This window comes from Falco rusticolus, chromosome 2 (genome assembly GCF_015220075.1).
Source record: "Falco rusticolus isolate bFalRus1 chromosome 2, bFalRus1.pri, whole genome shotgun sequence".
NCBI classification, from domain to species: domain Eukaryota; kingdom Metazoa; phylum Chordata; class Aves; order Falconiformes; family Falconidae; genus Falco; species Falco rusticolus.
The window spans coordinates 27310201-27335021 of record NC_051188.1 but is presented as its reverse complement, the minus strand read 5'-3'; the positions used below and the strand labels follow the sequence as shown (position 1 = coordinate 27335021).

General features: G+C 37.2%; 1 protein-coding gene across 11 annotated transcripts in view; it reads left to right on the top strand.

Annotated features, from left to right (window-relative positions):
* The window catches only part of POSTN (periostin), a 38095-nt gene extending 27040 nt beyond the window's left edge, over nucleotides 1–11055 (top strand). For 2 of the 11 annotated variants that reach the window (XM_037376439.1, XM_037376440.1), the window contains 7 exons: nucleotides 1765–1860; nucleotides 2471–2560; nucleotides 4172–4249; nucleotides 4879–4959; nucleotides 7160–7246; nucleotides 9230–9271; nucleotides 9820–11055. In XM_037376439.1, the coding sequence (XP_037232336.1) occupies nucleotides 1765–1860; nucleotides 2471–2560; nucleotides 4172–4249; nucleotides 4879–4959; nucleotides 7160–7246; nucleotides 9230–9271; nucleotides 9820–9860 (515 nt within the window). In that variant the 3' untranslated portion in view covers nucleotides 9861–11055. Of the gene's footprint in view, nucleotides 1–1764; nucleotides 1861–2470; nucleotides 2561–4171; nucleotides 4250–4878; nucleotides 4960–7159; nucleotides 7247–7564; nucleotides 7992–9229; nucleotides 9272–9819 lie in introns of those variants that run through there. The other 9 variants (XM_037376442.1, XM_037376443.1, XM_037376446.1 and 6 more) reach the window with 7 other exon arrangements.
* The last annotated feature ends 13766 nt before the right edge of the window (nucleotides 11056–24821 follow it).

The following is a 24821-nucleotide window of genomic DNA, read 5'->3' as shown; positions in this document are numbered from 1 at the left end:
GTTTTGTACTTTAGTTGTGCTTCCATTGTCCATGCATAGGCAAGTTAAAGGGATCTAAATAGTTAAATCTGATTGAAACCCAGATCTTAATGGATTACATGTTCAAAAGATTGATCCTAGACTAGGCAGTATAGCAAACTATGGCTTTGCCTTTTGTTTTGCATACATTTGCTGTATCAACCACATAGGAAGGTAAAGTAATTTAGAAATATTAAAAAATGTAAAACGATTGATAAATATTCATAAATATACCTTTGACATTTTCAGTAATATTCATCACTTGCATCAATGTATGTATTCTCAACACACAAAAATGCCTCTAAATTTAAAACACAAGCAAGTGAATGAATCTTGTAAGAATGCTTCTTTGAAATATTGATGAATGTTTTTTTCAGCCAGAATTGTTAGAAAATAAAAGGAAAAGCAATGGGTTATTCAGCTATTTAAAACTAAGAGTAGATGAATAGAGCTCTATAATAACTGGGCATCATTCTGATCCTATCATATCATCTCAACTGCAGCAAATAAATGAGTTATTCAGCTCTAGCTAACCTATGCAATAGTCTGCTGCAAAAACAAACAAAAATGTATGCTTGGATTTGTTATTAGTGAAGGACACTAGTTAGCCTAAATTGTACTGTTTTCAACAATCAACACCAGGCACACATATTAAAAAGCTATTGTTAAATCCTGATCAGTAATTGGAAAAATAAAAATAAAAATATACAGTATCTAATCCTACATAAATTTATATGAAGAAAGATTTTTAAGGGATTTTTAAGGAAAGTGGGAGAGATGAACTGTCTTAAGTTTCTAACTCTGAATAGGGAATAAGGGAAGCGTGCGTTACAGCAACTTCTTAAGCAGGTGTTGCTGAACACTTGTTACAGAAGAACTGTATTATTCCTGTTAATAGACTGCATCAATAGTGTGTTCCTAATTTGCTTGTTATCTGCTGCTCCAGCCTGTCAGACAGAGATACATTTGGATCAGTGTGGTCTATAGGGATTGCACAATATTAAGAGGTTTGTGTTTGCATTGCAATCAAGATGACCAATCCCATGCAACTCAAATGAATAATGCTGACAAATATCCTTACAGCAATTCCAGTTGATATGTGAAGCGTGTTTTTTTTTTTTTTTCTTTAAGCTTGATGACAACTGGCCAAGTCTCGGTAGCCTAAAAAAAAAGCACCAAATAAAAAAACCCCAAACAACAAATAAAAATAACCCAAAACAACATAAGGGAATTCTGATTAAAAGTCCTAGTTTCCTCTTGGATATCTATACAGTTAGTAGCAAACAACATGACAAATATTCCTCTCTCTAGTCCTTTTTTAAGCTTTCATACAATAGTTTGCATGCTGATCACTAGTGGAACAATAGCAATAATATTCCAACAGTGCCTCAGAGTATCCTTCTTACATATATAGAGGAACACTTTCTTTCAGCTGCTGAGGATCTGTTTTTTGCCTGAGACTTGTCAACAGATGTTAAAAATATCAGATACACAAAAGTGTTTTTTTTTAAAAAAAAGGTAAATAGTAAGTGTGCAATAGGATCTAAATTTAAGATGGCATGAGAGGAAGTACAAGATTGTATATCATTGCTGCAAATGGGTTTGCAGATTTAAAAAATCCTCCATTACAGTCATTGGGTTTCTTTAGGATAAGGGGGCATAATTCTGGCTTCATCTCAGCCCCATGGAACACCATAAATATTTTTATGACTATTTGTAATGTGTTGTTTTTTTCCTGTGTCACAGACCCATCTATCACACAGATCACTAAATTAATTGAAGGGGAACCTGAGTTCAAAATAGTCAGGGAAGGGGAGACAATAACTAAAGTGATTCATGGAGGTTGGTATACTTTTAGCAACTCAATTTGTATTAGTTAAAATTTGAAACATTCATTATTCCCAGTCTGTTTCTACTTTATGTAGGTGATTCATGTGTGTTATGTTAAACAACTGTTCTGTTTTTAACAAGACCTGGAAGTGTTGTAATTGTATTGCATCAATTCATTCTTACTTCTCATGAATTTAAAAATTTAGGGTTTTTGTCTAGTTGTGTCCCATAGCTACAGCCAAGACAGCTTTAGAAATGCTCTGCATGCTGACATAAGATCTCTCTCTGTTAAGAATTATTTGCTGGTGTTGTCCTGCATCAAAAATGCAGTAGATAATTCTGTGACAGGCAATTTTATCAGACAGAGAGATAAACTTTGCCTTCTGCTTTGCTAGGGACATTGAGAAGTTCACATCTAGGATGCTTTTAAGGGAAAACCAGCATGTAGCCATCCTAAGTTTTGAGGAAACTTAGTTTCTGGTCTCCTCTGACCATTTTTATTTTTCATAAAATATGCAATAGTATTTCCTTGTGTAAGCTTGATTAAGTTTCCATCTCAAAAACAGCACTTGTAACACTATTCACTGCTTGATTAATGTCTTCGATTTAAAAATCCTTGTAGAACCAATTATTAAAACATACACCAAAATCATTGATGGGCGACCTGTGGAAGTGACAGAGAAAAAAGTAACAGAAGAAAGAATTATTCAAGGTAAATTACACTGAGCTATTCACACTTAGTATAAGTTCATTATTACGTACAAAAGTAATGCATCTTAAATTCTGTCCTAATGCCTGAATTGCATTGCCTGGAGGGAAATGCCTAAATTACATTTCTTAGAGAGCTGCCTATGTATGGCTAAAATTCTGGCTGTGGGTGCTACATACACATATATGGAAACTGCAACAATATTTTAACAGCATGCAAAACAATGAAAACTTGCCCTTTTTTTTTTAATATATTTGTGAAATGTCTGCTTCTGAAAGCTTCTTGCTACCATTTCAGGATGAGACTGATTTTACTGAATTCTTTTAGTCTGGCTTACTTTAGAAAGATGGCTTCCCCACCCCCACCCCCACCCACTCCGTGTGTGTGAACTTTTGGGGTTTATATCTCAAGATAGGTGTCATTTGACCAAAGGTAGACCTTTAGTGTGTAAATACCTACTTTTGTATGTAATCCCAGGCCTGGGTCCCTTGACAATCATTTCAGAAAAAAAACCACCCAAACTTCTCTGTTTCTCTGTAAGGAGGGGCCTTGACTGGTCTGACATCCACAAGTTAGAGATTTGTATTCAGCTAATATAAGATAAAATTTACATGAATCTGTGTCCCTGGATCTTCTCCCACAGTAACTTTAAAACTCTTTGTCCAATTTCATTTGACCTACTACAGAGACATTTCTTTAAGAAACCTAGAAACTTCACAGAAATTGGAAAGTGCAGTGAGGCATATTTAAGCAGTCACAAATTCTCTGCTAACATGTTTTGATCCCCTTGCTTAAAATATCATTTGGAATGCTGCCATTAAAATTTTGATTGCCAGAGAAGTTGTAAAGAAAAGACAGTGTTACAGGAACATTCTGACTTAGTAGAAAGTCTTAATATTAAGTTTATTTAGAAAATCTTAAAATTCAGTTTAAGTAGGCATTCAAGGAAGAGAGAAGTAACGAACCAGACTTAAGTTATTCTCACTCAGCTATTTACTACAATGGAAATAATTGAATGCAAAACAGTGGTGGTTTCTGAATAAACCTAGGACTATTTTTCAATTCAAAATTTCTTGGTGAGGAAAAAACCCAACCATATTCTCATTTCTCAATTTCCAGTTTCACTATTATCCCATGTAAAATGCTCAATATAATGTAAAATGCCAGAGTTTGAGACCTGATATTTCCTTATCATCCCTCTGTAGTAGAAACTGATAAAAAATCTCAAATGTTAAGCTCTGAAATTACTCATAGCAGTAGTAAAAGCAACAATGTATACTTACAACAGTGGATCCAAACTCTTTTTGCACCTAGGAAGTATCTGATCTATGACCTAATACAACAAAGTGTTGAAAACTGTGTCTTACTTCAAGAATGTGAGCAGATATTTACTATAAATATGTTAAATTTGTCTGAGTACTTTCCTGAATAGCTTTAAATAATATTTGTAACCCTCTTTCAGTTTAGTTTGGGACACAGTGAGAGATGAAACGACCATAAAAACAGATTAAAGCATATTAACCATGAAACCATCCTAAGTGTTATATAGGAAAAAATAACTTAGAAGGCAATCCTATCTAATTAAAGTCGCTGTCTTACATATCTTTTTTACAGGTCCTGAAATAAAATATACCAGAATTACTGCAGGTAGTCCAGACAATGAAGAAAAGTTAAAGAAATTACTTGAAGAAGGTTAGTATCCTTATTTTCTTTCCTTCCTTTAATAAAAAATAACATATATATTACTTAAGTAATGACTGAATAGATAGTCGATGTCTTCAGCAAAGGTGCTCATACTGCACAATCATACCTAGAGATTAAACCTCAGAACCTGACAAATGTCCAAAACTAACATTCTGTTTTTGAGAGTCTGATCTTCACATTTCAGTCAGCAAGAGTTGAGGCTGCCTGAGTCTAATTATATAGGGGTCCTCAAACTACGGCCTGCGGGCTGGATACGGCCCCCCAGGGTTCTCAATCCAGCTCCTGGTATTTACAGACCCCCCCGCACCTCACCCCACCCCACCCCTCGCCGGGGATTGGGGGGGGGAAACCAAGCAGCCGCAGATGACTGCCTGCCACTGCATCCGCGCGCCGGCCCCCTGGTTAAAAAGTTTGAGGACCCCTGGTCTAATACATACTATGCTATGTTTGTCATAAAAAATATGGTGGGTTTAGTGATTACATGGAATTTAATATCATAACAGATGAACTTTTTAATTCAGCAAAATGCTGTGACAGGATTAATTCAGTAGTATGCTGTTACAGGATTGTCAAATGTTTTCTGTAAATCAATTTTGCCATAACCTGTATCCTATCAGAGGTTACCAAGGTGACCAAATTTATTGAAGGTGATGGTCATTTACTTGAAGATGAAGAAATCAAAAGACTTCTGCAGGGAGGTAATACAGTGTATAACAACTAACCTTTTTGCAGTAGGCTATGATACCTGAAACCCCTCTCAGATACGTTGATCACATTTTAAAGACTGACCTAGCAGAAGTGTAATTTTAATGGCAGAAAAAATAAAATGCTGTATATGAAGTGCCAGATGCCTGCGAAATGGAAATAAGTACCAAAGTTTGATTAATCAATTTTTATGATATTGATCCTGAAAAAAAAATCATTTTTTTCAGTCTTTAAAAAGTTATCTAATTAAAACTCAGGGGAGCAATGAAGATTTATTCCACTAGCTGTGAACATTTTTTCAGCAAATTTAAATTTGTGAAAAACACTAATGAAGTGGAAAGTATTGTAGTAGGCCAAATTCATCTGATTAGTTCTTCAGAAATGAATATTCATTGCCCTCAAGTTAATAATCAAAGGCATGTTTAGCATCCTTCTTTCAATGCTTACAGGTGATGGATATCAAGGCATTAACTTTAATTCTCTTCAAATATAGCATTCCAAGGAATGGTTTTCTTTCCTTCTTGCTCTCTTATATCTAACAGTTTTGGCAATAAATAACCCGTAGCTGTAGAAAATTGGCAAAAGAACTTCTGCTTATGAAATTAATCTTTATCTATGAATTTTGAATGTCCTTTGCTTCATGTAGATTAGAAAAACTATCTGTAATAGCAATGGGGAATAAAAAAAGAGAATTCAAGTGGTGTGGTTTTAGTACATGTTAGTGTAAACCTGAGTCAGAAGCTCAAAAATATGTATAGATGTTTCTCGTGGCATAAATTAAGTGAATCCACTTCATTTTATGTTCACTTTTTAGTAATTTACAGACTTGAATACCTGTGAAGTACTTCACAGCCAGCTGTGTGTTCACTGAGCTATCTTGTAGTCCTTTAACAGCACTATTCTGTGGATATGACTGATACCAACCTTTACTTTGGTTAAGTAAAAAATATAGTGATGGAGGATGGCTTTCCACCAAACAAAACCACGCTAGTTGATAATATAGCTAGTCTTAGAGGAATGCCAAGATATCATTATGAATACTGTTGACTATATTTCTTTCTTCTGCTTTAAGTCTTAGTTTTACCGATCTAAGTCAGGATTCACCTATAATAATTGGAGAGAAATAGGAACTTCCAGAGGGTTTTCATGTTTTCCTATCTTAAGTGTCCCAACTATGTGAATAGACTTGCTCTCTGGTGATGCCTATTTCAGTTTTGAATATTTAAAAGGAAAGTTGAAAATGAAAGAAATTATAGCAAGTAAATCCTTCCATGTACTGGATTGTGTTCTATTGGTGTCAACCAGGCAATAAAGAGCAGGATCAAACTTCATCTTTAGAATTGTTCAAAATTCTGGTGACAGGTCTGATGCCAGAATCTAACGATTGCAATTGTAATTGTAACCAACTTCAGTTAGAGAGGTATACAATACCTCAGATATATACAACAGATACAATCTGTAAAGATGCATTTTACAGTGACCCTATAGGTGTATGGAAAGATGATGAATAGTTTCCTTGTAGTAAATTTGGAAAAGAATACTGTCTCTTGAATTCTTGCTATTTTTCCTTGCTATTATATGTTAGTTTGCATAAGCATCCTACTTTACAGAACGGACCAAATAGGCAGATTTGTCTCTTGTTTTAATTTGATTTTTCTTTATCTTTTCCATGATTTATGCAGTCAGCTACCCCTGGCTGCCTTGATAATACCTTACCATATGTTTAGCCAATAAAAGCAGATACACATGCTGCTTTATGGCTGTTGGTGTTAATGGCGATTATGCTTTATGGCCTTCTTGTATACATCAAATTACTTCTCTTTTACTGAAATTTCCTAAGCGTTTAAATCTGAGTCCAGTCACAGGCAAATGTATTACCACTGTCTGAAGTAAAAGGAATGATTTCATATGGGCTGTAATTCTACTCATACAATATCCAGCACTGCTTATTACCACTGGCAGTCTTTGCTGAAACAAAACTTCAAGCCAAGATTGCAATGAACGAGTCCCAGCCCTAGAGAAGGAATCGCCTGTGGCAGGGCTGAGGAAATCAGCAGGACCTTACGTCATGAATAACATGGTGGCCTGCATAAACCTACACCTGCAAAATGACATTGCTTCCACTGAAGGCTCTTCGCATATGGAGAAATGCTCTGCTAGATTTAACTCATCTGTTTTTGATGCTTATCATAGCTGGAACTGAGTACACCAAGGTTACTAAAGTAATTGAGGGAGAGCCACAGATTATCGAGAGAGAAATCAAGAAGGTCCATCTGGAAGGTTAGTTTGTCTAAAAATCCAGTATCACTAAGACCTGCTTTGTCTGAAGTGATCTTTCCAGGTGTGGTTTTATACTATCTATTCACAAAAATTACTTGGATCTGAAGCCAGTATTTTAGCAAGAAGAGTTTCATAATTGTTTTGGAAAAAGAATTCTTTCCCTGACATTGCAGACAAAAATGTTGAGGCTTATTTTGTGGCTAAAAGTAACTAAAAGATTTGGCAAGCATAATGGACAAGAGGAAATGTCTAACCACAAAGTTTAGGTAAAACATTTGAAGGAACACGCGCCATAAGAATTGCCTTTTCTCTAAGCAGCATATCCAGAAGAAGACCACGTGAGTTGTTTTTAACTTGAATTATTTCTTGTCAGTGTTAATGCAATCTGTTGATGTGAGGGGTTCTCAATTTGGTGAAGGGGAGGTGGGGTGGAGGAAGTATAACTCTGGGGTTGAGTAAATATCTCACAGGATCTTAAAATTTCTTTACCTTTACCCTGTGCTTAAATGAGGAAAGCTCTTGAGTCTGAAAAAAACTGAAAGATGTCGAGATCCAAAATTAATGCCTTAAAGGACCCAAATACAATTCAGCCTGGCTTTCTACCAGAAATTTGTTATTCACATTTCTTTTGTTTATTTGTACGTATGTCCTTTTCCAATTCTAATTCTAATAATGCAGAATAAGTTGTTCTGTCAGCCTTTGAACTGAATTCATAGGAAAAAATATTATGGCTTGTAAAGAAAAAGGTTAAAAAAATATGTTTCTGCTTCTTCAATTTTGAAGTCTGTGCTAAATACTGAAGGTATACCATAGTGTTTGGAGAAGTCAACTATTGCCTGAAAATGACAGACAGGTGTGATCTTTGACCATGAGGTTTACCTGAAAGCATAATTGTCAGAGAGCATGTAAGTAGAGAAAACATACTTTGGATGGACCGTGTTCTGTCCTTGTCAGAGCAGTGCAGAGCTTGAAATTTTCTATCACACTGCTGCAGATACTCAGTGTTTAGTATCAGCTGTAATGACATAAAGCCTGTGTCTCAGGGCTATGCATTTATATAAGCTGTACCTTAGGATGAAAAGACAACTGATGGCAGCTGGTTAAGTGAAGATGCAAGCACTTCGTGGTTGTAAAGAAGGAAAAATACCTCGGTAACATTTCTGTGATAGTAACAGAAGAGTTATCTCTTATGCTTGTGAAATGTTTTTCCTTCCAATGAGGAGACATCTGGTTTAAAAAATTTCTCAGGTTTTGATGAGAAAGTGGAAAAAGTGTCTGTAGTTTCACTCAGTCAATAGTTTGGAAAACAGATGTATCTGCTAATGAGGGTGATACCTATTCAATAGCCCTTGCTCTATTCTACCCTTCAAAACGGAAATCTCTGAGAAATTAACTGAACTCTAAATGTGGAAATCATACTGTGGACTCACAATGCAATTACACATCAAGCCTCAAATTCAGATGGAAACGTGGCCAACATCTTGCAATGATTGAGTTTCAAGCATATCACTTATAATTCCTGAAGTAATGTCTATATGGCAGGCCTGGCCACCTTCTGCCAAAAGCTGAGGCCAAGTCCTGGCCTGTACATTAACTTGAGCTTGTATGTCACTGACAGTGTCAGATGGTATTTGCTGAATGAAGACCACGGGCAAAACATCCCGGAACCTGCCTACACCATGTAACCATCTGTTAGGAGATCAGTGTGAATAATGAATTCATACTGTTAAAATGTAAAAGTACTTTTGAAATGTTGCTAATTTTTTATGAATGACTGCACATGACAGAAATGCGTTAATTGTATTATAAGCATTCATGTTTCAGGTGATCAAGTCAACATGCTAATGGGAAAAAAATCTTAATCTGCTGAAAACCATAAAGAACAAACTTCATAAATCAGCAGTGGGTTTCCAACTTTTCTAATGAGTTTTAATTCAAAGGCTTTTACAAATAACTTCTGACTGTAACATTTCTGTTTTCTAGAAGCACCTGTACGGAAAGTACAACCAACCAGGAGGACACAAGGTAGATGCAAAACATATATTTAAACATTTTAACATGAATCAAGTGTCACTCTCAGTTATGGTAAAAGTCAGGAGGGAAAAAAAATACCTTTAAGAATTCTTAACAGACATTGAAAGGGTTGAATTTATGCTTTTACAAAAATAAATTTTAACAAAGCTTGATATTGTTAATTACTGGGTTTCTAGATTGTTTTCTTACATATATTTCTATCTGAAAAAAAACTTAATTATGCACTTTGGTCAAACAGTGTTTCAGACTGAATTAAAGCCATCAAAGTGAGTTCTGACTCTGAAGTCTAACACTGAAAATGGCACTTTGGAATTCCCCACCATGGGATTTCTAACTCACTGCTTCTACATATTTTGATCAATTCAGAAGCTGAGAGATCATTGCCAGTTCCTAGCTGCCAGCACAAGAGTAAAAGATTCAGCATCAGTCTTCACCTTTCCTCTTCACATGTCTGTTTCACAAGTAAATACAGTATATAGTGTAACTATATTATATATAGCTATAGGTAATAATTATGGTTCTTTTTCCATTTTTCCCAGGGGGAACAGCAAGAAGGAGGACAAGACTAGCTTATCACTAAAAACTTTCTAAGAGAAAATCCACAGAATTACAAATTAACAGCATGGTGTTTAAGAGGAAGAGAAACTTCTTTAAAAAAATGAGAACATGAGAAAACGATGTTGTTTTGATAACATAATGTAAACTGAACCACAAATGCACAAAAGGATGTGAAGCTGCAGATACTGATAGCACAGTGCTCACTAGGAGTAGTCCACTGGGGTGCTTTAACTACTCTTTATAGTAATCACTATGCAGGATGGAGTCCTGGAACAACTGAAGGTCATCAGCTTCTGTAGAACCAGGATTCCTTCTTATGCTGGCTAGTAAGTGTTTGCAGGATTGGATTTAAAAAGAGCAGGGAACAATACAGAGTGTATTTTTTTATTATTATTATTTCCACTAAATAAGAAATATAAATGAAATTAGATAATTTCTAGAAAAAAAAAATCACTTCATGTGACTTTTAGAGTAATCTAAGGAAATATGAGATGTTAACATAGCACTTTTGGTTCAGTAGTATTGTATACTTTTTATAAGACAAAATTCATCATTTGTTTAATATCATAATGACACCAGTAAAGTTACCTTTTCTAAACAAGCAAATATGCCTTATAGTAAATGTATCTTTTCTTGTTGTTCTACATTGCATATCCAAATGCCTTCTAGTATCATGGCTAATGGAAGCTCTTAAAAAGAAAAAAAGCAAACATTATGAGCTTCTTGAAATGTATTTGAGATCATGTTGACTTCTTTATTTATAAGAAAAAATAATTCCCATTAAAGGAATCCTGTAGTAATACATATACCGAGATTCCTAAGTGTTTTTCCACTTTTCCCTAAATGTGTCTTTTGATTATAAAAGTGAATTATAAAAGGGATAAATAAAATGCATGCAAACAGTTAATTCAGCATGGAAAAAGGTTTTACAAAACTGAGGCTAGGTCTGAAAGCTTTTATATCAAACATGCTTTGCTAATGTCTGGTACTAATGTGGAGTTGTCTGTAAATTATGTCAATTTTATAACTCTAGTTTTTTACTCATAAAAGTTGTTTGCCTTTCTCAAGAAAAGTTGTAAAACAATTACTCATGGAGTAGAGAAAACATGTTCAAAGTGCCTTTATTCTGCAGACCAAAGTTTCAGAGGAGTTATCTAATGTGCTTTTATACTTCTGTTTTGAAACAAATACTCAATAAAGAATTTGGCTGAACTGTGCTTCTTTCATTTGTAAATACTTTTTTGGGCAGTAAAGCAAACTCTAAATATTCTTAAGCTTTTAGTGTAGTTTTTAATTTAAAAAAATATTTTCACAGAAACAAACTGATGCTTCCCTTTCTTACTTAACACATGCTAATGCACTTAAACTGCACCACTCAAACACAATTAAAAACCTTCCCTAATTTCATAGTTACATACCATGAGCGCTACTCCTTGAATTGTAAAGCTATCTAAAAATCGCATTGATATGTTGTGTAGCTTTACTGGGCTGTCAGAATCTCTCAAAAAGGTGACCACAGTATCTACTATCCTAGTGCTTGGGTGGAAGGACAGCTTTTAACCCGGGTAAGAGCTAGGTAGCTTTTAGCTGAGAATGAGAGCTCTTAGGACTGCCTAGGGGGAGAACTGAAGCTGTCACCTTTCCCCAGGGCCTTTGACTGTCATTAAAGCATTAACTTTCTTTTTCTCTCCCCACTTTAGAGTGCATGAAATAACATGGTATTTTCGAGGATGCTGTTTTAGGATGTCACAGAAGTTTTCCATTGTATGCAATGTGATAAAGCATACATGAGCTAACATTGAGTGCAAAGCCTGCTGAGGCAGGGTTGGAGGAAGAAAGCAAGCAAAATCTGTGCAGCTTTGTCTATGCTATCTCTTGGAATGTTTCCTGGAATCTGTTATTCACAGATTAATGCATGGGATTTGCTCAAAAAGTGCAAGCTGGTGTGAGCCAAAACCATGCTATGGAGTGCTATATCAGCAGAGTACTCTGTCTGGTGCTTTATCTCATTCCCATATACTATTTATATTATAGATGTAGCTATGGACTAGGATAGTTGTAATTCCCTCTTTTTATGTACTGTACCTCATGTTTCAATTCATCTGAGCTGGTGTAAATTAGGTGCTGTAATATTTGTACAGGTCTGGCATACAGAAATGTGGAGGCAGGGGGGTGGGTGGAGGCAGAAGACAAAAAAGAAAAAAATAATATTTTCAATCATCCTTTTATCAACTGCCCTGCTGTCTTCCTTTTTAATTTGCAATAATTAATTCATGTCTGGTAACAAATCTGTGGGATTCATCTGTGTGAGAGGTTATCACTTTTACCTACAAACCACATACTTTAGGTTATTTGTAGGAAAAAATGCAAACTTTATGCTTCGCCTGGACATCACAGCATTACAGAATGGTTGAAGCTGGGAGGCACCTCTGGAGATCATCTAGTTCGACTCCCCTGCCTAAGCAAGTGTAGCTAGAGCAAGTTGCTTGGGCTTGTGTCCAGTTAGGTGCTGAGTATCTTCAGGGATGGAGACTCCACAATGTCCCTGGACAACCTCTGGCAGTAATTGACCACCTTCAGAATAAAAAAGTTTTTTCTTATGTTTAAATGGGATTTCTTATGTTTCAGTTTTTGCCCATTGCCCCTTGTCCTTCCATTGCTAACCTCTGGGAAGAGCCTGGCTCCATCTTTGTTACACTTTTACTACAGGTGTTTGTGAACAATGCTGTAACCCCTCTGAGGCTTCTCTTCTCCAGGCTGAACAGTTCCAGCTCCCTCATCCTCTCCTCTTATGCCAGGTGCTCCAGCCCCTTCATCATCTTAGTGACCATTTCCTGTACTCACTCCAGTAGCTCCATTTCTTTCTTGTACTGGGAAACCCAAAGCTGATCACAACACTCCAGGTGTGGTCTAACTGATGCTGAGTAGGGGTGAAGGATCATCTCCCTTAACATGCTGACAGTGTGTTTCCTAGTGCAGCTACGAGGCCACTGACCCTCTTTTCCATGAGGGTACATTGCTGACCCATGGTCCATGTGTTGTCCGACAGGACCCAATGCCTTCCTCTGCAGAGCTGCCTTCCAGCCAGTTAGCCCACAGCCTGTACTGGTGCCTGGGATTACTCTTCCCTAGGGGCATGACTTGGCTTTTGCCTTTGTTGAACTTGGGGAGATCCCTGTCAGCCAATTTCTCCAGCCTGCCTTCGGAATGATGAACAATCGCCTCATTTTATTAGTCTCTGCAAACTTGCTGCGGCTACGCTTTGTCCCACTGCCCAGGTCACTGATGTAGATGTTAAACAGTTTTGGGCCCAGTACTGACCCCTGGAAAACACCACTATGAAATGAAAGATGCTGCTGGTCACGGTGTGTTGGATGTTTAATCTGTGAAGAGTGCTGCTTGCTGCATGCCTGCTTTAAAATCATTCATTTCATTGTAACTTCGGCTGGGCTTTTTAGAGTTGTTTTAGTCATGTCTGTGTTGAATCACAGGCATTTATCCCTCTAATTGCTAGTCCAATTACCTTTTTTTTTTTTTTCCTCAGCAAAATATTTAACAGTTTTTTCAACAGCTGTATTTCCCACAATGGAACATGTGGCCTGAGTCAGGGCCACATTGAAGCCATGTGATGTGAATGTGATGCTAAACAGAATTAAATCAGTGTGTTTATTAATTGAAAAAAAAAATACATTAGTGCAAAAACTACTGGCAAGAGACAGGGAAAATTTCAGGGACATAGACAGGAGTGACCTGAGGTATGATTTGCAGTTTACCCCAGGGTCTTCAGGCTGTTGACTGTACTGTAAATGAGGTCTAAGAAACTCTTAAGGTCATCAGTGTCCCCACAATCCCCCAGAGCTCAGGTGTCTGCCTGTCACTATCAGTCTGTCACCATGATGAACAGCAAATCCAGACCCCACAGTTCTGGCAAGTACAGATCTATCTGTCTACAGACACCTAGATCCATTTGTCTGGAGGACTTAGCAGGACTTGCTTCTGTCTTTTACAAAGACCTTGATTACAAAGTGCCCATATGGGGTTAGAAGATACAGATAAAGTGGTGAGTGAGACTGCTGAGCTCCCTTGTTCCATCTCTAGAAAAAAGCAGCTATGATTTAATTGGGAAAGACTGTTCTTTCCATGGAGGTTCATTTCTGGATCCCAGCTGGTCAGAGACAGAAAACAGAGTAAGTACAATTTTAAAAGAGGAATTCTGGTAAAGAGCTTTTTAAAATATGGTTTGTTTTTTTTTTTCTTTTGCATTTTCATATGAAATTGGGTATGGATGAGGTTGTCTTTTGAAAGGCTTATTCTGTAGTGCCAAGACCTTAGCAAAATTCTATGTGACCACTGCAAGGCACTGCAAAACTCCTGTACAAGTCTGCAGAATCCACAGGAACATTTCCAAGACAGTGGATCTTCACGTGTGTCCCACATATGCCCAGACTCTGATGGACAATACCTGAATGTGTACTCTCCTCCATCTCTAGTCCTCAGAAAGGGCTCTGAAAACATGAGCCAGGGAGATGTCATACCACAATCCAAACAGAAGCAAGTCTGGAACAAAACAGCTGTACATCAAATGTGTATTTATTATTTCTCCAGCTGCAGATCAGAGACATTACAAATGGAAAAGTCTTATTAGATCATGTTATCGATCTCCTTGCCAAAGCTGGATTGTTCCCCACTTTTACAGTCTGTAATGCTTTGCCCAGGCGAATGGTACCTTCCCACAGTCATTCTCTCACACCCTCCTCAAAGCCACTTTCCCATATTCTGCTCCCCTTCCTGGCTTAGCTGCCATCAGACTAGGCAGATATATTCCATGAAGTACTCCTTCAGTAGAAAATAGAACTGTTTTAGCTATAACAAGGATGAACATCCCTGTTAATCTCACAGTTATGAACTTGCTCATACTTTCCTGAAAAATCCGTACAATTGGAGATCTGTTTTGCTGTTGAACAAATTACTGACTTTGATTTAGTTTGTGGATGGCCTCATAGGTAGGTCTGCCACTTTTTTTTTTCTTTTTTTTTTTTTTTCCTTCTTAATGATGGCTTATTTGTTCAGGATATGTGGTTCAGCAAATCACAGTCACAGAATGTTTAAGGTTGGAAGGGACCTCTGGAGGTCCTCTGGGCCAAACCCCCTACTCCAGCAGGGTCAGCTAGAGTTCTAAAAAATAATTAAAGACTCAATTGCATTTGTGAGATATTTCTTATGAGCTGGAAATGCCCCTATGTATTTCCTCTCTTGTGCCAAAATCAAATGCATTTTTCAAACACAAGTTCAATGGTAAACTATTTAATGTAATTGTTAGCACTCCTCGTGAATCAAGTAGAGTTATGTCAGTAGAAGTGTGGCAGTGAATGACTATAAAATTCAGCATTCTGTTCAGTTTCATCATTGAAAATCTTACTGGTCTGAAAGTCTTCACCCACAGGCAGCCAGAGGACCAGGGCTGCCCCAAAAGTCAGGCAGAAGAAAACCATTTCAAGTCATTTGGCTCTTGGCATCTGGATCCTGAGGTTTAAAGTTAAGAAAGGCCCCAGGCTTTGGGTTTTGCAGCCAGAATTGCCTGTGAGTAGGAGCACAGCTGACTGAAATAACAAGAGAAGATCAGGCTGTATTAGCTGATCCTAAAGAGAAGTAAGTCATACGTATATGCATCTGCAGTTTGTTCACTGGGAAGATTGTGTCTGCCTCATCTATCCATACAGACTGCGTACCCAGTCACCACAAATTTACCATGTGGATCATTTTGTGCATTTTCTAACTGTGTACGCAAGTGCAAAAGTCAAAATTTGCAGCCTAGTTCTACAGTATGATTTAAATGAGCTTAGGACAGCAACGAGACACTCTGAAGTGCTAAGTGAAAAAAAACCTCTACATTTTATGTAAGCAACCAGAGTCAGATGCTACCTATGTGCCTGTGGCTTAGAAATGCTAAAGAACCCAACCAAGCCATTTATTATGGTCTCTCCCCTTTCTACTCAAGGATAGTTCAGTGGTAGATTCTGATTTAATTGTTAAAAAACACTACACTGACAACAATGACACCTTCCACACTAAGATCCTAGGACCAGTGCTAAACAGTTATTTTGGATCTTTTGTTTTCTTTCATCAAAAATTCCACACTGCCGCCTAATCAGATTATGAGGCTATGATCTAAGTCTTTGTGGTTTCAGTATGAATGCTATTAAAAATATTTCTGCAGTGGAAAATTATCACATAAGAAGTAACAAATGTTGAAGATACAAACCAGACTTTTTGTATGTCTTCTATTCCTGGATGCTCTTTTATTTATTTGTGGGTGAAGAAACACTATCAGAAGCTGACCTGGCTCTGCTCTCCCCCTTGGTCACAACATCCCCATCAGGGAAACCACGGTGTGGGGAGGAAATGCCTGCATGACCCAGGCTCACCTGAACAGGAGGGTGATGACAGGACATGCACAAACCCAGCACCTTAGAAGCAGTCTCTGGTCACAGAACATCATGATCAGGTTAACTGACCTGCTCCCTAGTACACAGCAGAGATCCCCCCATGCTTGTATCTCTGCACTATTCAGTGAGGCAAACATTTATTTCTGTGATTTAGTCATTTAGGTTTCCCACTACGATACCATAAATGCTTTTTTATTCTCTTTGTCACTTTCAACGATCTACAGGAAATCAAGAGAACTTTCCTTGGGCAATGACTATAGCTGCAAGTAACAGACAAGCTGTCAGGTACACAAGCCTTTCGTCAGGACTGAAAGGGAATGATTCATTACCTGACCCACACAGTACCAGAAGGATAGGTCACTTCATAAGCTTGATTTGGGAGATGCAAAAAGTGTGGCTTGGACAAAGAACTTACCAGCTGTAGATTAGAGACAGTAGGTTGATATTATCTGGGAGGAGACATCCTACCCCTGCAGACACCAGTGGGAGTCTTGTCACTAATTTTAGTGGAGGCAGGATTACATCGTCTTTTTCTTTTCTTTTTGTACTGCCTTTCAAATCTTAATTTACTATATTACCTAAAAAGGAGGACCTATGACTCCAAATCTGAATAAAACTTTTGAACACATGGTGTCAGTGGGTTGATACATGAGATAGTCTTGCTTGCAGCACTTGCTAACTCCAACAAAGGAAGCTGTGGGTGGGAGGTCCTGGAGGGTGAGTGGTTTGGGTCAATATCATTCTGGACTTAGAAGCTGGGTTAGATGTCTATGTATGTCATCTGCTCTGCAGTAAACAGTTTATGGTTCTTGGTCTTTACAGTATCCAGGAAAAAGTAAGGTCTGCAGTTATGACTGTCACCTATACAGAGCTGCAGAAGTGACTGGCCTTCAAATGCCAGCGTGAGAAATGGAACATTTGGGTTATTGTCTAAGATCTGGTTAGTTACAGCACAGCTTGGTGTAAATTACTCATGTTTGGGGGTTTTTTTCAAGGGAATGAGTTCCTGAAAGGGCAGTGTAACAGGGGAATTTGACTTGTTGGTGTTGCTTCTAACAAAGAAAGAGTGTCTTTTTTAGATAATAGCCCTCCAGATTCCCCTGGAATAGACCCCAAAAATTTATTCTTAGGATTTTTTTTCCCTCCTGACACAATCATCTGCTTCATCACGTCAGATACTCTTAGCAGCTTGGCAGTAAGTCACTTTTATGTTTTCAAAACTACTTGTAAGAGGTTAAGGTGAACATATTGGATTTTAATCAGGTGACAGACATGGAACTGTAACAATTTATGAATGCTGGATGCAACCTTGCTATAGGGATTGTTACGGTGGGGTTATGTAGGTTGAATGAATGGTGTTACTGGGAAAAAAACAGAAGCAAGCAAAAAAATACTTCAGAGGAAGGCAAACATATAGGAATCATTACAGGACAACTGGAGGATCACTGGTAAGTAGACTATGGGCAGACTGTTTTGTATTTCTATGCAATCAAAAACTTATCTCCGCAGATGTCTCTGAGTTCCCTGATTGTTCATTGCATAGAAGTGTTAGTCTACTCTTACAGTTTCTTTTGGCACTCCCTCTAAGATGAAAATTAGCTGTCACCAGCTGATAGTTCACTCTGGGTCCTCAGTCCATAGGCACCACGGAGCTTGGCGTGCAGAGTGTGCTCCCTCTGCCCTATGTACAGATGTCCAGTGGGCTTTCCATCCTTCCTCCCTCTTACATGATTACATACCATACCCCATGGTATGCCTTCAGCACCTGCCTTCAGTCTCATGACACCTTGTTCTAGTGAGTAGCAACACAAACTTCACATCAGTTTTGACACTGGGCTGAATGGCACAGACCAAAGAATTGGAAGGTTGAGAGAAACCTTGGATTCATGCACTGTGTGGGTGAGCCAATCCACTGGAAAGGAAGCTGTCCCTGAACAACATGGATACAACCACTGTCCTCACATGGCATGGCATCCCTGAAGCAGAACCATTCACTTGTATATAGCTGCTAGCTAACAGCACAGTCAGAAGGCCTATGAGCCAAGAAAACACAGGTGCTCAGGGCTGATAAACAAGCGGCACGAGGCTGTTCAGGCAATCACACACGGCCACACAGAGCTTCCTCTGAAGACCTGCCTGGTTAAAAGTTACTATCTACTACAGTTTTCAACACAATTGACATTTGTCCAGATATTTTTAACACTTTTCTCTTACACTAGACCTCCTTTATGCTGTTAAAAAAAAACAACAAACCTGCTGCTTTGATTTGGAGAACATCATACCTATACCTGAACAGGAGAACATGGGAGAGCTTTCTCTTTCCACACCTGAGGGCACATTTGTGACACTGTTACTGAAACTGGGTCAAAGCCTGAATAGATGCCATTGTCTCACAAGCCCAATTTTTTCCAGTAGAAGGAAACACAAGGACATGTGCACAAGAAGAGTGATGTGCTGTATCAGGTAAACTGGTGTGGACAAGCAGAGAACCAAGACTTTAAGAACACAGATCCCACCCACACAGTTAAAATAGACACAAAAGCAGGAAAGGAAGAGTCTCAGGGGTGAAACACAGCTGAGGAGGATAGGTGACCAGAGCCTGATCTAAGGATAAGTAAATCCTACCAGTTTGCATCAGAAGGGATGAAGACATGTTCTCTTGATTACAGAGATAGTCATGCACAGCGTAATGTAGTCAGCCAGACATGCAGTAAAGAGACCAAACATCCCAGACCATCCAATACAATCTTCACATGCAGAAATAGTTCCAACACACTGATGGAAAACTGTGGGTTCATACTTTGCCTTAGTTGTTGTTGATTTTTTTTCCTGGATAAATTTTTAATATTGCAGCAAAAGAGAAGGTGGCAGAAACCATGGCCTTGATTGCATCCCTCATGGCAGATTATATTGTGTGATATATGTCCCCATCGGTAAAGTTGTATATCTTTCCCCAGGCTTTGCTTGGGAAAGATTTCTGTTCCCAATAATCCAGGTCAATCTCAATATTGTTAGATTGCACGTATCATTATATTTTTTGTTTGTAGTTAGGTTAGACTGCATGCACAAATTGATCTCAGCTGAAAAATGCACCATACATGGTGTTAGCTGAAATGGCAGTTTTGAGTGATTTGCAGGCTGGCATGAATGTATTCATATAAGCATTCTCCAGCACTTTCTATTTCCATAAGCCAGTGGAAGTGCAGCTGCTGCTGTGTACACTGCCTGCAGATACTGACAGCCTGGACCACAAGAAAGCCTTTGGCACACTAACTTTTGGTAATAAGGCTTTCTGCCATGCATAAATCTGTACAAGAGTGGAGCTCTCTATAGTGAATTCAATGTCCTTTTCAGTAAGTAACAAAAACACTTGAGTTATTCAGGGGATATTTCATGTTTCTAAATTGAGAATTTGCTTTGTCTCACTTGGCCTGAGTGAGTGTTCTTCACCCAAAAAAGGAAGAAACATTGTATTGAACGTAAGCCTGATGCACAGAGTGTGCAGTATTCAGCTATTTATCTTCATTAAAGTCTTTTAAGGTATCCAGAGAATTAATCTTTAGTATTTAGACTTCATTGCCAAAACATTTAGGCAGTCTCAGTTTTTAACTAGCTGTAAAAATGTAAAAATGTTTGAGGGAGTGTTTATAATTTGAAATCATATGAAGGAAGGTAGCCAATAAATCCTATATACATACTATTAATAAAAAGCACCGTTTCTGTGGTTTCTGGTAGAGTATTATTTTCTGTGTAATAAAAATAATAAATCCTCATGGCCTCAGAAATACTTAGAGGTCCTATCTTGTTAAAGAAGAAAACTATAAAAGATACTGCTTTCCTTCTTATTTAAAGGAAATGCCGAACCATTCATAAAACATATTCTTCATATTGAGTAAGAAAGTATGTGCCACATGCAAAGAGTAAGAGGGGAAAGAAAAGAAATCTCTTTGCTGCTCTGGGGAGAGAGGACAGCAAGTTTCTATTATATTTTTTTAGTTGACAGCTGTGCCATAAAGAATATTAGTTTCCACAAAGATGTGAAAAAAACTCCCAAGACCGTATGTAGAAACTTTAGTCTAAAGCAGATACCGTAATGAACTTGTTCAGGAAATGTGCAACACCAGTACTTTTCACAATATTATTTATGGATATCAGCATTTTCTGAAGAAAGGAAATCTATTCATAACAGAATTCTTATTTTTTCCTCATGAACACAGGATTGCTGTCAATATAAAAGGAAGATTCTCACATTTGACATTTCACGCTATAAATTCTGAAGGAGTGCAGAAGACTTAGGCACTCAGCTCTCACTGACTTTCGCGTGACAGTTAAGCTCCGAGAAGTGTCTGTGCCTTTAAGGATAAATAAAGGAAGAAAATAACTATACAGCACAAGCTTAAATTTAGTTAAGATAAAAATATTGGTATTAGATTTTATTCAGGTAGAAGTCCTAAGCGCTGCTATCTGCAGACAGAAAAAGCATAAGGCTCTCTGATGGGATTTCTTTGTCATCTTTTACAACTGGTCACTTATGTGCTGTAGATATGTTTGACTATTCACCAGAACATCTCTCCCCTCTCTCAGCTCCTCCAGTCCTTTGGTCTTCAGATCAAGTGGCAACGAATGCCAGTGAAGCCTGAGTGCCCAGGTTCTCTGTGAGAGAAGATAAAGGTAATTTTTTTCTTGAGCACTCTGATAATTCATATCAAAACAGCTGCAGTGATAGTCAGTGGAGGGAGTATACTTCAATAGTCAAGGATTCTTCTAGTGGGGAGCATTTTAGACATGGTGCTAATTTATTGTGCAATACTCAATACAGAGACTTCAACAAAAGCACAGGCACCCAAAGTGTTTTGGTCATAATAGTTTCCATTACTATCAATCTTTCTGTAAAGAAAAACTGCTACAAAAGATGCAATTTATTTCACTTTTTTTTTTAATTTTGATTTGCATATTTTACAAGTTGTTCAAGCTCTTAGGCTAGGCAGTAATAACAGGAAGGTTTAAAATAAGTCACAATGACTTGTTTGGTCTGGGATTGGGAATAAAGATATCAGAGCTGGTATGTTCATAGTATAAGTCTGAAATTTTCTGTTTCAGTATAAATTCTGTAATTTTAAACTCTACTCTTTTATTCATTTAAACAACTGGTGACGATTTCTTACACTTTCACCTTCAGCCAGATATTCTCCTTTTTTTTTTTTTTTAAGTGCACTATTTGCTGCAAACTAATTTTATTTCCTGCATGACATTGAAGCCATTTCTCCAAGACACAGGACAATTGTGCTGAACAAATGATCTATCTATTTTTTAATATTAATAGCTTTCTCTTTAGCCTCTATCGTGCATTTAACTTTTGTAGTTCTCATTTATAGTCACCCATCCTGTCTGACCTAAGACAACACCTCTTTAAACTTAATTGACCTCGCTGATATTTTGCAATGTCTGAATAGTGTTTAATAATGGAAAAGGATTTGTATTTACTCTCATCCAAGAAAGTTCTTATCATGTCTGTATAAAAACAAGCTATTTTTTTCCTCTATCACGAGTTCATAATCTTTAAACAAGTATTTTTATGGTTAAGAGATCAGTTCTTTTGAATTACATCTTTTCCTGTCATGAACTATAACTATTTAGCAAGAAAATTAATATTTCTTACAAAAACCACAAGATAAAACTGAATAATAATAATTAAAAAAACTCAGAAAAGATGCCAGACACCTGGGATCCCAGGAGCTTCATGGGGCCATTGTGTAGCTTAGTGTCCTGTTTTTATACTTTCCCACAACTGTCCATTATCTTGTCACTAAGATGTGCAAAAAATACACGTCTTCCAGGGCTGTTTGTTCTTGTCAGTGCAGAAGACAGTAAAGTCTGCAGCAGACAGAATCATTAATTATAGATGACTATACACAGACCTCCCATAGGGGAGAATTGCACAGTAAGAGTCAACAAGCAGTGGTCAAAATCTGCTGGTGGAAAAGGGTTTTGTTGTAATATTTTGTGGGTAGTATGGGTCTATGTTCCTGACTTTGGCTCAGGACGACAGTTGTGTGAGGTACCTTACTCAGTTTCCAAGAGAGATGCCCATTTCTCAGCCAACAAATTTTGTGCTTGTGCAGAATTATTCCATTTCTCCTCTCAAAGAAACTGAAACTTGCGATGAGAAAATGTATTTGCACAGCTTTATTTTTGCCCTGTATTTTAGACAGATTGTCACCACATGTTGCAATTTTACTCTTCCACTTAGGTAGAACTTTATATAACGATTTCTTTTCCATCTTTAGGGACTTTTGGGAAACCAATAACCTCGTTTTCTGATTTTACAGGCCACAAAAATAATTTCAAAGCAATGATTTGTAGTTAATGGTTTCATACTTGAAATCAGTAATATACCTTATAAACGCTGCATAGAACTGCACTGAAGATTTTTTGGAATTATTTATATATTGACAAAGAACATGTCAGGACTAAAAAGTATCTGATTAAATATTTTGCTGCTCAAAACCTGGGATTAATCAAGTCATTATGAGCTGTTTATTTGTTTTGATGTGATTCCCCCCCTCCTCCTCAAATTTTTAGCATTAATTTATATGGATTTTACTGCCTGAAATTAAATTATGCAGTTCACAGAAATGCACAAAAATCTGTCAGTGCCCTGAAAGATGCTTAGTGCTTTAAACTTTTCCGTGATAACTTCTTATCTAGTACTTTTTCCAAAATCAATCATTAAGTCTTCCTCAGTTATAGTTCTCATCACAGGAGCTCAAGGAGATGGAGAACATGTCTTAACTATTTTAACCATAAAAGTGTATGATTAAAAATATCTAGTTTACTTCTTCAGGCAGGTCTAAACCAGTGTGATTCCTCTGTTATGAATTCAAATATTTCATTATACAGATAGAAAGAACATGGGGGAATGCCACAGGCATTAGGACTCATAAGTCATACATTCACAGTACTGGTTGTGTATATAAGTGATATACCACATCTGCACACATCTTTGTCAGAAGTACACTCTTCTGCTGTGCAATGTGATGGGTACCTTCAGCTGCTGTTAAAACACCATCCATCCTTTACATTTTTTTCATTATTTCATATACCTTCACCATCATCTTCTACTTCCTGAATAGCCAAATCTTGCAGTTTTCAGCAGGTTTTGGGTTTACAGTGTGTGTGTTTTCTGGCTTAAAGATACAGCATGAATATGTTGTTGTATATAACAACAGTGCAATTTAATGCTTTGTTTTATTTGTTCTTCTGCCTGTTTTGGGTAGTATGGTTCACTAAGTGATAACAATTGCTTACTGAGAAATGTTATTTTTTTTCCATATCCATTTTTTTGCATTTAATCTCATTTTTCTTGTTTGCTGCTATGTGTTATTTCATACCAATAAAATCCTTCCTTGATTAGGAAATTAATTTTTACTTTTAAAGTGCTTATCAATTATTTTATATTTTTTTTATCTCTTGGGTTTCTATTCTTTTCTCATATTAAGCAATGACAAAACCCACTTTATTTCCACAGACCATATGAGCTTCAGGTCTAACTTTAATAACTGGAGAGCACTGTCTTTGTTCTCATCATTTGTATAGTGACAAGTTACAGTACTGGTACAAAAAATATAAAAGTGTGAAAATAAGCTAAAGGAGCTGGCACTTCCATAGAAAAAAAAATAAAGGGAACACAAGTACAAATTATGCTTAAGCTTAAAAAAAATAGAAAAATGCAGTAAGACAGGAAATTGACTTGCATACAAGTTCTTCATTCCCCTTCAGCACAAGAAGAAAACACACAGACAGTGGAAACGATGAAATTGGTACAAAGTACTAAAAAACAATCCAGCCATGCAGAGTGAATAACAGAAAAGGCAAGGCAAAAAAATAAATGAGAGTAACACTGTGAGAGTACCAGGATGTAATTTCTGGGCTCCTAAGCAGCAGAGTGATGGAAATGTTGGTCTACAGTCACACTGAAAGGAAAAACTGCCAGCCAACCTGATGCTTTTTTTAATGCTTTGAAATAGTGCTCCCTGGGTAAGTCAGACTTGTTGCTATCAAAATTAACTCCAGTCACAAAGAGCAAACATCTTTCTCTAGAGTAGAATGAAAAAAAAATACTTTGAGAATTGAATGTCTTTAAACTGGCTGGACTTCATGAATTTCATTCTAAGGGATAAAAGAAAATGACATAAACTCAGAAGAAAAAGAGATGACCTTGAAGAATTTTTGGAGAAGGGTGAAGTACCCGAACACTTGGAGAAATTTTTCTAAAAAGGCAGAAAACAGAAAATACAAATATTCAAATATTCAGTCCTATAGATTGGATAGAGTATAACCCAATTCTGGAAAAGGAATAGAACCCTGGAAAAGTTCTGGAGAAAGCAATCTTTTAGCACATAGTAAATAACAGAGAGAATGATAACTGAGAGCATGTTCAATTACAACTCCCATTAAAAAAGATGTAGTTTTCTTCTAGGTAACAGACTTTCTGCATAGAAGGAGAAGGCACAGTAAAAATAGCATTGCCACTAGTC